At 40.5% G+C, this 15,011-nt stretch overlaps 1 protein-coding gene across 18 annotated transcripts in view; it reads right to left on the bottom strand.

The window, feature by feature from the left end:
- GSAP (gamma-secretase activating protein) overlaps positions 1-14,347 on the bottom strand; it is an 81,574-nt gene extending 67,227 nt beyond the window's left edge. For 3 of the 18 annotated variants that reach the window (XR_014300829.1, XR_014300830.1, XR_014300831.1), the window contains exons 1-5: positions 13,994-14,345; positions 4,444-4,520; positions 3,254-3,310; positions 800-869; positions 432-485 (exon numbers count right to left, since the gene is read on the bottom strand). Coding sequence is in view for 7 of the 18 variants with exons in the window: in XM_082691853.1 (XP_082547979.1) it covers positions 432-485; positions 800-869; positions 3,254-3,310; positions 4,444-4,520; positions 13,994-14,102 (367 nt within the window). In the remaining 11 variants the exon portion in view is untranslated. Of the gene's footprint in view, positions 1-431; positions 486-799; positions 870-3,253; positions 3,311-4,443; positions 4,521-13,993 lie in introns of all 18 variants that reach the window. The other 15 variants (XR_014300834.1, XR_014300835.1, XR_014300836.1 and 12 more) reach the window with 9 other exon arrangements.
- Between the last annotated feature and the right edge of the window lie 664 nt (positions 14,348-15,011).

Raw genomic sequence — 15,011 nt, 5'->3', positions numbered from 1 at the left:
TCACATAGATAATAAACTACAGAGTGGGTCCTGGCAAATGAGAATTTTTATTTAGAATTGATGGTCTATTCACAGTGTATTAGGTATGGGTTAACGGCTCATCGGATTTTAAAAAAAAATGATATTCTTGAAGGGATATGAACCCCTTCCCAGCCCTTTTTACACCACCTTCTGACCACAGGGTTCTAGTATGTTCTCAGTGTTTATTTGTCTGCAGGTGCTAACTGCCTTTTTAATACCTCTACTATTCACTGTCACATTATATTCTGTATTCTTGTTTACTTGAGAAAAAAATTGCAGAACATTTTCATGCTTGACATGACCTTTGCCTTTTTATTCTGAGATAAAGCTATTTGTAAAGTTGCTTGTGATTTGACTTAGTGAATAAATCTTCATCTTTCAACAGGCACTAAAAAAATAGAATGTCATACCTGGTTGAAGCTCGTTCTTTCTTCCTTCTTTAGTAAAATGAACTAAACTTGCCGCTAGTGGAAAAAGAAAAAATAACAAAAAAACCATCCATTAGCAAATGATCCACGCAGTGGCTGGTTAAAATCTACCACTTTATACCTGAAGTAAGTGAGTGCTCAAAGGATCTGTCAGTGGATGATTAAGGTAATGCAGAAAGCATTCTTTTTTTTGTAAGTAGACTACACAGATTTTTTAGTTCAAAATTAACCTCCCAAGAGCATCTTTTCCCAGAAAATCATTGTCATAGAATACTCAAATGTTGCAAAAGTTCAAACTCAACAAATGTAGTTTAGTTCTTGACATGTAGCAATAAAAGAGTTCAACTTACCAAGCAAAGTTCTCTCACTGTTGACAGAGCAACTGACAACGTGCAAGTCTTTCTCAAATGTATAGAGATGCTGTGAAAACAAAATGATTTTTTTAATTTGGGAGTTTTGTATTAAAGAACAATTTTAGAATTCAAATTCCCAGTTATCATGGTGGTATCATGTTGGCCAGACATTTTAGTAAAGAACCATCAATTAACCAGTTTATCCATACTGAGAAGTTCCAGATTATTTTTTAAGAGAAAAGTTTGCAACTGTAGGCCATAGGAGGCCCTGAAGCTTAACCATGAGGCAACTTGGCCTAGAGGCTAAAAGCCTACACCTTGGAGCCAGGCTGGACGTAGGATCAATTTCTAGTTGTGCTACTTGCAGGCTGTGTAACTAAGGACAAGTTGTTGTTGTTCTTCTATTTTTCTTTTTTAAGATTTTATTTATTTTTTTGAGAAAGAGAAACCACAAGCAAGTGGAGGGACAGAGGGAGAAGGAGAAGCGGACTCCCCACTGAGCAGGGAGTCTAATATGGGCTCCATCCCAGGACCCTAGGATCACGACCTCAGCCAAAGGTAGTCGCTTAACCAACTGGGCCACCCAGGCACCCCTGGACAAGTTATCCAATCTTTCTAATCAGTAAAATAAAAATCACAATACCTATTTCATGAAATCCTTAGAAGGATCAACTGAGATAATCCATACAAAGCACTTATACAATGCCTGTCACCTGTAATAAGCCCTCAGAAGTCAGCTATTATAATTATTGAGAAAATAAAGTTTTAATCAAGTTACCTAACTATGATAACATTTAACTATGTCTAAGAGATTATCACAAGTGCATCTACTGAAAGACTCTGATATTCAGAGCCTTGGCAAAGTAATCCTCTATTTTTACTTACTCTTTTAAAAATTTTCTTGCTGTTTGAAATGTTGCAAGATTCCATTTCCTTATTAAATATTAAAGAAAATGAAAATGGTCATGCAGGAGGATATGATATGCAAATTGAGGAAATGACGACAATTGCAGTTACATTAGGCAAACTCCCTTACAATACCCTCAGAGGGTAAGAAAAGATCAAGAGTCTTAGACCTGGGGCACCTGGGTGGCTCAGTGGGTTAAGCCTCTGCCTTCAGCTCAGGTCATGATCTCAAGGTCCTGGGATCGAGCCCCACATTGGGCTCTCTGCTCAGCAGTGAGCCTGCTTCCTCCTTTCTCTGCCTGCCTCTCTGCCTACTTGTGATCTCTCTCTCTCTCTGTCAAATAAATAAAATCTTAAAAAAAAAAAGAAAGAAAGAAAAAGAAAGAGTCTTAGACCTCAGTAGAGACCAGGCTACGAGAAACAACATGCAGCAGGAGTATTAGGAAGGTAATAATACTTGCAGAGTTACAAAAGCACTGAGAACACACTAGAATCCTATGGCTAGAAGCTGATGAAAAATGTTGTCACAAAATGCTTGATTAGAAAAAGCGAACTTTGAGTGAAAAAGGAGGCTCTCAATTCATGTGAGACACATTTTGGTTTCCCTTGACTCTTACTCTGAGAGATTCTAATCTGCAAGTAAGAAGAATCATGAATGTATACACTTAACTTTTAGTGTTTTACTCTTTCCATTATAAAATGACAAAACATAGTCTCAGTGTTTAAAACATGCAAATACCACCAAATAAAAAAATCAAAGCTCTTTGCTATGCTCCTCCATATGAACTCCTTTCCAAAAGGAAACATGCTTGCAATTGACTCTGTAGCCTTCCAGATCTTTTTAATATATATTTATGTTTTCTCACAAGTTTTTAAAAACATAAATGAAATGTATTATTCTGGCAATTTATTTTGTTTTGTTTTCACATAACAGTATGTTTTGGAGAAACTTCTGTGCCAGTATGTGTTTACAGACTTCTTACTCCCTTACTGTAAGTTGTTTGTACATAGGCACAAAATGAATCCTTCACATTTGCACCAAGAATTAGATAAGACCTGTCTCATCAACCAATGTTCTATGTGTGTGGTGTGGGGAAAAATTAAGGAAAGGAGGCTGGGTTCTATACCTGGATCTTTAAGAAGAAAGAGAAGTGAAATTTAAAGAGAAACAGAACTCAGAACCAGAGGTTATTATGAGACCCTAAACTTCTGGGAGCATGCAAATCTCAGGAAGTTACTGGACTTCCTACATTCCTACATTCCTACAGAATACTGATAACTTATTTGAGCCAATTTGCTTAAGTCTCCAAGGACTAAGAAACTTCTGATGACGTTTTGGTCCAGAAGTCCTTGCACTTCATTTACTTATTAATTTTTAAAGATAATGGCACCAAGAGATGGTAAAAGAGAGAAAGAAGGCAAAGAAATAAAAACTAAATTTTTGAAAATGAAATGAGAATCTGTAAAAGGAAAAGGAGGCAGAAAGAAGAAAAAACTCTAAAAACAATAACTAATGAATAATCTATGATTTACAGTGATTTTTACCTCATTTTGTCTGGTTCGGCAGTCATACAATCCAAAGAAGACATTTCCCTTATCATCCTTTAAAAAATTAACCAGATATTTATTATATATCATTGTTAAGGAAGTTATATATCATTGTTACTCTTAAACCTGCAATAATTCAATCAATATTAGCAATAAGCACTCTAAAGGTAGCATGTCAGAAAGGGACTAAACATTTTTCAGCTAGTAATATGAGCCCAAAGAGTGAAATGGATTTAGAGCATACAGCTCTGTGAATCTGGGGGACACTGTCTAGGAGGTAGTAGAGCATGGCAAAGGAGCGAATGTTTTTGTACTTCCATTTATTTCTTCAAGAAAATATATAGGATAGAGATTGGGAGTGGCTAAAACAAGTCCACGATATTCCTGTAATTAAAACTTTTTAAATCATACCATTCTTTAAATGCAGCATACTTGTAGAAGACAGTTTAAACTAATTTTTTAAAAAGATTTTATTAATGTACACCCAACATGGGGCTCAAACTCACAACCCCAAGATCAAGAGTCTCACGCACCACTGACTGAGCCAGCCAGATGCCCCAACTTAAAATAACAATTGAGCAAATAAATTAGTTAATAAATAAATACAGTAGTACATCTGTGCAAAGCAAGCTGGCTACTGAAATTATTCTTTCATGTTTCCCTACCACAGTAATGTTACCGGTAAAGTTACATTTTTATTCCTTAGAACACTTAATATTGAAAACACTTTAAGCAATAATGCCTCAAAAGTTTGAGCATTCTTATGTCTAAAGAGATGATATTGAGTAATCCTATTTAATATGTTCTCAAAGATAAAATCTTACGTATTAATTAGGTTTAAATGTCTTTCACTTGGCATTTTTTCTCCCGCAAAATGGAACTGTCCATTTACTCAAAAAAATCTGAGCACCGAGTCTGAGTGTCAGACATTGTGTACAACTTTTATAAAAAAAAAAAAAAAAAAAAAAAAAACAAGACATTCCATTAAGACTGAATTCCAATCACCTTATTTAATTTCACAAAATAAAAAATTCGCATTAAAGATCAAATGCCAACAATCTTATTCATTACCCCTCAGTAAGATATAGCATGAAATTCTATTTTAAAAAAGAACATAAATGGTTAAAATAGTAAATTCTACATTACATATATCTTACCACAACTAAAAAAAGAGAATATAAACATACCTTGTAGGTATAAATAATATTTTCATTTCTTTCAACATTTAGTATACGTAAGCTCTCATAATTATTTTCCAAAACACCTAAAATGATAAGAGAATAACAGCAAGTTAATATTTAACAGGGAATTTTTTTTTTTTTTTAAGAGAGCGAGCATACACATGAGCAGGGAGGAGGGGCAGAGGGTAAGGGAAAGAAAGAATTTCAAGCAGGCGCCACAGCCAGCATGGAGCCCAACCCAGGGCTCAACCTCATGAACCTGAGGTCATGACCTGAGCCAAAATCAAAAGTCAGATGCTTAATTGACTGAGCCACTCAGGGCCCCCAAAAGGGACTATTAAAAAAAAAAAAACATATCTAACAAGTAAAAGCCAAGTAAAAAGGAACACATACTGATGATTGACATGAACTATAACTTGCCAGCACCTTTAGCACATACTGATTAGTTCATACTAATGAACTCCCATTATACAGAGTTCTAAAATAGGCAAACTAATCTATTGTGTAAAAGGTCAGAATAGTTGTGACCTTTAGGGAAGAGGAGAGGACTAGTGATTGGGAGGTATGTGTAGGGAGGCCTTCCAAGGAGCTGCTAATGCTACATATGTTGTATACTGATATTTATTTGGCAATAACTAAATGAGCTGTACACTCTTAACCTACATACTTTGCTGTGTATATCTTACACTTCAGTCAAGTATCTATTAGTTTTGCCATATGTATTTTGAAGCTATGTTGTTAGAGGCATAAGAACTGAGAACTGTTATTGCTTCCTGGTAGATTAACCTATCAGGAACTCAGGAGAACTGCTTGGTGTCCCAGCAGTTGATTAAAGCAACAAGGTGAAAAAGCAAGTAACAGTCAAGCCTGTTATCCCTCGGCTGTGACAGTATAAGCAAGAGTCCATATCAGAGAAAGCACCAACTTCCCAGTTCACTTCTCCCCATGCAAGGACATGCTAGTGGGGGGTCAGGTAGATCGGGGCGGAGAGGTGGGGAATCTCTCACTGCTGAACAAACGCCCTCAACAAAAGACTCCCACAGTGTTGTGGCCTCCGTGGCTCAGGGCAGGGAGAGGGAGAAATGCTAAGAGTGGAAAAGTACTGAGTGAAAGTGGAGAAAAAGATATCTTCAAGGTTCCCCTCCTTTTCCTACGGAGGTAGTATCAACAGAGGTACTTGAGGAGGGTCTCTACTGATGGCTCCTGATATGAGGCCTCTGAAGGAAGGTTCCTGGGCTGAGGATACAGCTCTGGATATGAAGACATCCAGCCAGGGGGGTCTGAGTCTTAACTATAACTCCCTTCAGGAACTGCAGCTCACTGGCTAGGCACCAAGTCTGGTTTGGGGAGGGCAGCTTCCCCCGCAGGAGGCCTGCCACGTAAAGCTTTTGCAGTTGCTTAGGGTTGCACATAAAAAAAAATCACACATGCTTTTTAAACGGAAGCTGGACGAGTTAACCTTTTTATTTACTATAAAATTTCCTTTATCTTTAATATTTCTGATTTTACATTTACTTTACTATCAGTATAGCAACATCAGCTTTCTTTTGGTTAGCATTCATATAATTTTTTTCTATCCTTTTATTATTACTCTTCCTGTGTCCTTAAACCTAAGATATGTAGTCTTACAAGCAATATCCTTTAGAGTAGGTAGGTAGTCCACTTACATTTTTTTTAAAGATTTTATTTATTTGACAGACAGAGATTACAAATAGGCAGAGAGGCAGTCAGAGAGAGGAGGAAGCAGGCTCCCCGCTGAGCAGAGAGCCCAATGTGGGGCTCGATCCCAGGATCCTGGGATCATGACCTGAGCTGAAGGCAGAGGCTTTAACCCACTGAGCCACCCAGGTGCCCAGTCCACTTACATTTAAGCACCAATATTTGGGGTTTGGATCAATCACATTAAGTTTTCTTTTTTATGTGACTCAATTGTTTTAGTCTTTCCTTGCCTTCTTCTGGATGAATAAAAAATCTACTATTTCATTCTCCTACTTATTATCAGTTATATATTCTTTTCTAGTCTTTCATTAGTCACCCCAAAGATTACAATACAAATCCTTGACTTGCTACATTTTCATATTATGTGATGCCAAGAAATGTGAAGGAACTGAAACTCTCATACAGTTAAAAGGAATGTAAATTGGAAAACTCGTAGCTACTGAAGCTGAACATATATGCAGTGGAAATATACATGTATTTCAGCAAATGACACATGTAACTTCTGTAGCACTCTGATTCATCGTAGCCTGAACTGGAAATCCAAAATATTCATCAAGTAAAAAGAATGAATAAATTGTGGGATATCAAACAATGGACTATTGTACAACAATCATAATAAATAACTCACTGTAACATACAATATAAATAATAGCCAAAAAAGCCCAGTTAGTTCCCCCCTCCTAAGAAAGGTATAAACTACATGATTTAATTTATGTGAAATGAATCTATGATGCTAGATGAATGATTGCTGGAAAGGAACATGAAGGGGAACTTTGCGGTTCTATTAATGTTCTCTTTCCCGCTCTGATTGCTAGTTACATGGATGTGTTTCACTTTGTGAAAATCAACCAAGCTGTGCATTTATGATTTGTGTACTTTTCTGTATGAAAGCCATACTTTAACTCAAAGAAAGATTCTTTACACAAAACATTTAACTTGAAAGTTAATTCACCATCATGTTTCAGCTAAAATTTTAGTATATTCCTCTCAATTCTATAATTCAAGGATTTAAACATTAGTAGATACAGCTTTGGTAATTATCATCAATTAGACAGAAATACATTTCCTCAGTTTCCTCAAAATCAAATTGCTTGAGTCATTTTCCCTACACAGGAATAGTGTTTTAGATGTTAAAATATTATGTTAGGGGGGCCCGGGTGGCTCAGTCATGTGTTTGCCTTTGGCTCAGTTGATGATCCCAGGGTCCTGGGATCGAGCCCCTCAATGGGCTCCCTGCACAGCGAGAATCCTACTTCTCCCTTTCCCACACCCCCTGCTTATGTTCCCTCTCTTGCTGTCTCTCTTTTCATTAAATAATAAAATCTTTTAAAAAAATTTAAAAAATACTATATTGATTATGACAAGTTTCAATATTCAGACAAAACATATGCAAAGTATTCTACAACTCAGGGCAAATTTCAGTTTGTATTCTTGAATAAAAAAGAACAGGGTTGAGTCCCAGGTCTGGCTCCTTGCTCGGCAGGGAGCCTGCTTCTCCCTGTGCCTCTGCCTGCCATTCTGCCTGTCTGTGCTCACTTTCTCTCCCTCTCTCTCTCTGACAAATAAATAAATAAAATCTTAAAAAAAAAAAATGTGCACAGATGTCTGAGACCTACCGCAAATAACCTGATTTTACTAGGCTGGGTGGGGAGCCCAGTCTCTAAGGTGTGTGAGTGTCTTTTTTTTTTTTAATTCTCCATGTAATTGTAATGTGTAGTCAGGGTTGAGAACCACTGAACTACATATTCGTACAATCTGTTAAACAATATCCATTAGACAGCATAACTAGGACCAGGTTATAATGTAACCATGACAAAGTTGAAATAAATAATAAAATCCACTGGTGTGGATCTGTTAGGTAGTAATAACTGTAGTCTTAAAATTATCCTGTAATGAAGTACTTGGTTCTCATCTCAAGAACATTTGAATTAGACAAATTTGGCAATGTTGGAAATCCAGAGACCAGTGTCTCACCACACGCTATTAACCCATGAGCCCTTCCTCCCCGGATTAGTTGCTCATGGTTTAGACACACCCTTCTGAAAGGAGTATTCAATAACCTCTTTGCTTATTCATTCTGACTCTTCTCCTAGTAGTTTATTGCTGGAAAGTCCAGAGGAGGAAGTTTAGCAATTCAAATGAGGAAATGTGGTTTAATTTTACAGTTCAGTGTCCTCAAAGCTCATGAAGAAAAAATGTAGATACTTGCATAAGTAAACCTATTAGAGAAAAGGAGAGTACCTCAATACTAAAGATGCTGGCAAGTTATAGTTCATGTCAAATTAAAGCTGAAAAAAAAAATTAAAGCTGGTTGGTCATATAATCTTGTCCATTTCAAGCTCTTTGCTAAACACAAGTGATTTCACTTTATAGGAAGATGTTAGCCACATGTGTAAATTTTGTTCCCAACATCTTTGAGACAAAAATCAGATAAAAGTGTTTGTCTTCAAGTGACCATACTAGGAAGAGGCGGGGGGAGTCATCTCAGAGCCTGATACAAAAATTTGAATTGATTCCTTTTATATAGATCAGGAGGTGCTAAAATATGATTCTACTTATGACAAGTCTATTCTGCAAATAATTCACATAAATCCTTGGCTCAACATGACCAGATATTATAATTCCTAAACTTAAAAAAAAAAATGAAAAAAAGCAAGGATGGGGTGATTAGCTAAGCAACAAAAAGGCATGAGAATTAGAAAAGGAGACTAGGAAGGTAGGGGAAAGTGAAGGAGAGAATATTAACGATAAAGACAATCTGTCAAAACCAAAACTCTGGCCCCCAAAACCTGTCTGCGGGATGGTGGGATGGGGTATACAGGAGGCAATAAGAAAATATTATTCTTAAATCAGTCACCTGGTAAAATATATCACTTCTTTGGTAAAGACGAATGATTACAGTATCTGAAAGATGAATCAATCTGGTGTATCACAGGTCCAAGAGTAATCAGAGCAGACAAGAAAATACAGGCAAGAAAACCTACCTACATTCTTTCTGGTCTTAAACACATATGACATTTAAACCTTAGAAAATTTGCAGACTGCAGACTCTTTCTTAGTTTCTTGATATTGATACATGGCAGTAGAGAATTAAGCACTGGCTAAAAAATTAATACATAAAATCCATTGTGTTGCTATATAGCAGTAACAGCTAGAACATGTAATTTTTTAAGTATACCATTTATAGAAGCAACATAATATCAAAACAATCTAAAGATAAGTCTAGCAAAAAGTGTTCAGGACTTTCATGAAGAAAATTCTAAGACTTAGAGTCATAAAGAGGATCTAGCTAAAAGTAAATTATACTTGGTTCACAGTTGTAAGACTTAATATTGTAAAGATGTCAATTCTCCCAAAGCTGATGTACAGATTTAATGCAACTCAAAATTCCAACAGACGTTTTGGTGAAATCTGATAGGCAGAATCCAAATACATATTTGAGGATGAAAGAGCATTGGATAGATGAGATAGTCCTGGGGACTGCAAAGGTGAGGAGGCTTACTCCATCAGTTTTAAGACTTATCATAAAGACAGTTATTAAAATGTCTTCATCTTAAGTTGACAAAAGGAACAAAATTAAGAACCCAGGAAAGGGGACCCACACATATGTGGAAACTTGATATGTGACGGAAGTGGCTTTGCTGTCAATGAGGAGAAGTAGGTCTATTTGGTTACTGATACGAGAGCTAGTAATATAGAAACCCAATAGAATTTAAAAAAGGAATTTTAACACATGTACGCTTATACATAACAATGAAGCAAAACCATTTACCCACCACCACGCTTAAAAACAGAACACTATGAAGACTCTTGAAGGCTCTTGTGGCCCCATCTGATTCCTACCTCATATCACATACAGAAACAAATACCAGATGGATTATAAAACAAAATGGAAAGACCAAAACTTTTAGAAGTTAATTTAAAAATGTCTTCATGACCCCTAAATAGGAGAGGATTTCTTTAAAATATCCAAAAAAGCACAAACCAGAAAGTAAAAGACTCATAAATTAGACTACATTAAAATTAAACACCCTCCTTTATCAAAGGCACCACCACTACAAACTGGGGGGAAAAAAAGGTTAGAAGAAATATTTGCAACACATACGATGAACAAAGGATTAGAATCCAGAACAAAGAAACCTTAAAAGTCAATATGAAAAAAAAAAACCACAATAGAAAAATGGACAGGATGAACAGACATCTCGTAAAGGGAAACTTAAAAGGTCGATAAATATAGAAAGATGCTAAACCTCAGACCACAGTGAAATAACATTTAGACTCTCCAGTTCAACAAAAAAATTAAAGGTCTGGAAATATCAAGAGCTTGTGAGGATACAGAGTACAAAAACTTTTCTATACCACGAACGGGATTGTCAGTAAGTACGAATGCCTTGGAAAACAATTTGGTAGTGCTCAGGAAAAGTGAACACGTGCACAGCCTGTGACTCAGCAACTCTAGCCAGACAACCATCCTGGAGAAACTTGGGCATGTGTGCCCTAGGAGACAGGCTTAAGAAAGTGAGCAAAACCGGGACACCTGGGTGGCTCAGTTGGTTAGGCCAGCTGCCTTCGGCTCAGGTCATGATCCCAGGACCCTGGGATCGAGTCTTGCATCGGGCTCCTTGCTCAGTGGGGCTTCTCTCTCTGCCTCTGCCTGCCACTCTTGCCTGCTTGGGTGTGCTCGCACTCTCTCTGACAAATAAATAAATAAAATCTTAAAAGAAAATAAAAGAAAGTGATAAAACCCACCAACTGTAATAGCAACCCCCAGAAACTCCCCAAATGTCGCTACCAGAAAAAGATAAGCAAAGTTAGGAAGCACCCTGAGACTGGGGAGTATCCAGGATATTTACCAGGGAAGGTTCAGTGAAGTGGGATTAATACTTGGAGGAGGAAAGGGAAGGAGGAAGGTCCACGAAGCGAGAGAAGCTGAGCTACAGCAACGTCGGGTAACTTTGGAATCCCCCAGGAGAGAGGCTCTTACACTGAAATGGATTGTCAAAATTGTCCTGTGTTGAGTCAAAATGGCCAGGCCTTGATACCCCACCTCAGTCCCTAATTAAATGTGGGCCACGTGCAAAATGTCCTGACTCTGGATGAGAAAGTCCTCCGTAGATGGCAATCCCTGAAGGGGCCAACATCTGAAGCTTATCTCCCTCACAGCACTTGGGACAAGCTCTTCCTTGAAAGGAAGATCTAGGGGTGCCTGGGTGGCTCAGTTGTTAGGCATCTGCCTTCAGCTCAGGTCACGATCCCAGCGTCCTGGGATCGAGCCTCATATCTGGCTCCCTGCTCTGAAGAAAGCCTGCTTCTCCCTCTCCCACTTCCCCTGCTTGTGTTCCTTCTCTCACTGTCTCAATCTCTCTCTCTCTCTGTCAAATAAATAAAATCTTTAAAAAAAAAAAAAAAAAAGGGGGCGCCTGGGTGGCTCAGTGGGTTAAGCCGCTGCCTTCGGCTCAGGTCATGATCTCAGGGTCCTGGGATCTAGTCCTGCATCGGGCTCTCTGCTCAGCAGGGAGCCTGCTTCCCTCTCTCTCTCTCTGCCTGCCTCTCCGTCTACTTGTGATTTCTCTCTGTCAAATAAATAAACAAAATCTGAATATCCATGGCTAACTTAGCCTCACTCCCTGGTCATTTTGCCAGGAATATGTCATACTTAGTGAGTATTACTTTGCACCAATAAGAAATCTCCAATTGTATTTGTTGATGTAAAAATATTACGGCTTCAGGGATGCCTGGGTGGCTCAGTTGGTTAAAATATTACGGCTTCAAATTGAGATAGCGTGTGTGCAGAGAGACATTACAATGGTATAATTACTTATAATTTACATTTGAAAAGCTGAGACTTTGAAAGGAAAATAATTTGCCAAATGTATGGAGTAATAGCCATGCTAGAAATAAAAGAATCCCAGATTCCCCTGCCAGTGCTCCCAATTAAAGAAGAGGAATTAACTGGGTTTTTTTTTGGGCTATCTCCCACTGGTGATCATCGGGAGTTAACAATTCTCTTAGCATAACAGAGCTAATGATCTTACCAAGGAGTTCTGCAAGGGCAAAATACTACCAGTATTAGAAAAAGCTGGTATTTCTAGTAGGTTTACCTTTTGAGGACCTAAGTTCACCTGTGGTTTAGTGGAATGTCAATATAAGTTTAGGTCTCTTCACAAAAAGGCACAGGAAAGCGAAAGGCTAGCTGGTTCACACACAGCTTTTTCAATCACAACACACATCACGGAAACATTAGACTGTGGCATTTCATACTTCACCAGCTTTTCATTTGCAGACACCTGCCATTTAGCTCTAGGGTGTGAAAACTCAGGGAAAGGACTACTCCGTGGTGGACAGGAGGCATGGAGCTGCCTATTGTATTTTAAAAAGTTAAACCTTCAAGACCTCATCAGGAGACTTCGATTTTTTTCCCCTCAAAAAAGCAAAATTTTACTAATAATGACACCTCAGCAAACTCAAGCCTTGAGCTATACAAACGGGACTCCTTATTTGGAACTAATAACCAATAGCCAAGACAAAGTACCCTACACATAATTCGGCTAAAGCCACAGGATAGTGTGAAGGTATAAGGTAGGGAGAGAAAACTCTCATCACAGTTAAGGGGGAAGAAACTGTAGATATGAAGATAAGCCTTCTAAAAACACCCTCCAGCTGTCTACAGTGTTTAAGGAAAAACACACTGAAGTAGATAGCTCCTATGTACAAGGCAGGATCCAGGGTATGACAGCTTTGAAGCTAAATTTAAACCTTGAGGATGAATCATTATTTACAGCAAACTTCTTAAAAAGAAAAAAAAAATGTGAGAAATCACAGAGTTCCCCTTTTTTAAAGTTTTGATTGATCAGTGCTGGAAAGTCTCAAAAGTCACTTTTGCCTTCCTCGCCAAAACCAAAACAAAGGATTTTTGAGACGGATGAAAAGCAACGCCTCAACTGTGAAGGAGGTATTCTCATGGACCCTGAGGAAGCTGGACAGCAAACCTGACCGTGGCTGTATCACACCCCTCTTTGTTAGCTGGCTCAGGTGCTGTTATGCTCTGGGTTAGTGGCGACGACGGGCTTGGTGCCTCTTTGGGAAACAGCAGGCTCCAGTTCACTGCTCACAGCCTGAAAGCAGACCCCTGCCCTCTGGCACTCACATCTGAAATGGCATGTCTCCTAAATCATGGACAGTGTTCACACAGAAGCATCTCACAAAAGTGAAGACAGACTGCGCAACTGTTAGGTATTTTTATGGTGGTTTTCTTCGTGGCCATCACTCATCTTTTCTCCTAACCCAACAACTTTCAGGAGGCCCCAGTCTTGGCAGAGCCCCTACAGGGCTGGCGAACCCTCCCCGGCAGCTCAGATGTGAATGAAGCATAGAGAAAACCCTGTCCTACTCTTTGCAGCCTTGGGCCAGAGGAAGGCGGTCTTGGCAGCTGCTCCTCCACGCCCTGCCCTGACGAGATGATGCTGAGGTACCACTAGGGTCCCCGGCCTTTCTGTTAAAGGTGGCTGGCTGGGCAACAAGTGAGCCAGAAGCTGGAGGACTCGCTAGAAGAAGCAGCGCAGTACAGCCACGACCATGCCCCGGGCCGCCCCTGACCTTCACCCAGTGGCCGGGGTGAGGGAGGCAAAGCCGCGACTCCAAACAGGGAAGAAGCTCACCCCTTCCGCACCAACCTTCACAGGTTGGCAGGGGCCGCGGGCGACCCCCGCCCCTCCGGTCGATGCCCCGACCTCGGGCCCCTCCCCCCCGGGAGCCCCCGAGCTGAAAACGACTCAGACTCCACCCCCTCGCCGGCTCCCACCTGCCCCCACCCCGACCGGACGCGCGCCTCCAGCACCTGGGCCGCCGCCTCGGGCCCCGGCGGCCGCCGATGCCGCCCGCTGCGACCGCAGCCACGGGAGCACGTCCTTCCGCAGGTCGAAGTCGGAGACCAGACGGAGAGCCATCGCCCGGACGCTGCCACCGGGCGGCTCGGGCCCCGCGCCGCGGGCATTCCCGGCCCTCCGCGCGCCACCTCGCCCTGCTCCCCCGGCGCCCGCCCCTCCTTCCTCTCCCCCGCCTCCCCGCGCCCGCCGCTTTCGGTTCTGCTGCGGCCCGGCCCGGGGGAGCCCGGAGCGCCGCCTCCTCCAGGCCTGCTGCGAGCTGGGCACGCCGGGCTGGGGACGGGGGAGGGCGGCGGCGGCGCAGAGCCCAGGACCCGAACCTTCCACGTGCGTCCTTCCGGCGGGGCAGTGGAAGGATCTGCTGTTCAGGGGCCGTGGAGGTGTCGCTAAACCAATGGTTTCTAAACTATGCTGCACGTTAGATGTGGGCGCTAGGCTTACTTTTCTTCTTTTTTAAATCTTCGGGTGTTTCCTCTGTGCAGCAAAGTTGGAAACCACTTGACAAGACAGAGGTATTTCAGCTAGTTCATCTGAGAAGGTTCTAGTTCATCGCAGGGGCAGAAGCCTGCAGCATTTTGGGCTATTGGACCCAGCTTCAGGGACATGATATTTAATTAGCAGTATTTATGTAGCAGCAGGGAGCAAGCATGTGAAGTCGGTTCTATTTTGAGAGATAGGTAGACATTGGAAAGGCTTAACAGTCTTGGCACAAACAGGTCCTCTGCCTGTTCAAGAGGTTCCCTTTTTACGAAGGAAATTGTTTAGGATTTTAGGAACTGACTTTTCGCCGCTCAGCTTTCTTTCCATTCCCATGCACGTACCTTCAGTAAGTTTAATGATTGTTGTGCCAGATTCAATCCATCCTGAACATCAACTCCAGGTTATTACTCCCCCACAAGAAAAAGCTATCCTCCTGTCCCTATGCAGAAGACCAGATGACTGCCCTAGTAAAGTGCCTACACTTTAACTGAC

Source organism: Mustela nivalis (genome assembly GCF_964662115.1).
Source record: "Mustela nivalis genome assembly, chromosome: 12".
In the NCBI taxonomy this organism is placed as follows: Eukaryota; Metazoa; Chordata; class Mammalia; order Carnivora; family Mustelidae; genus Mustela; species Mustela nivalis.
The sequence above is the reverse complement of the archived record's forward strand: the minus strand, read 5'-3'. Positions and strand labels throughout refer to the sequence as shown.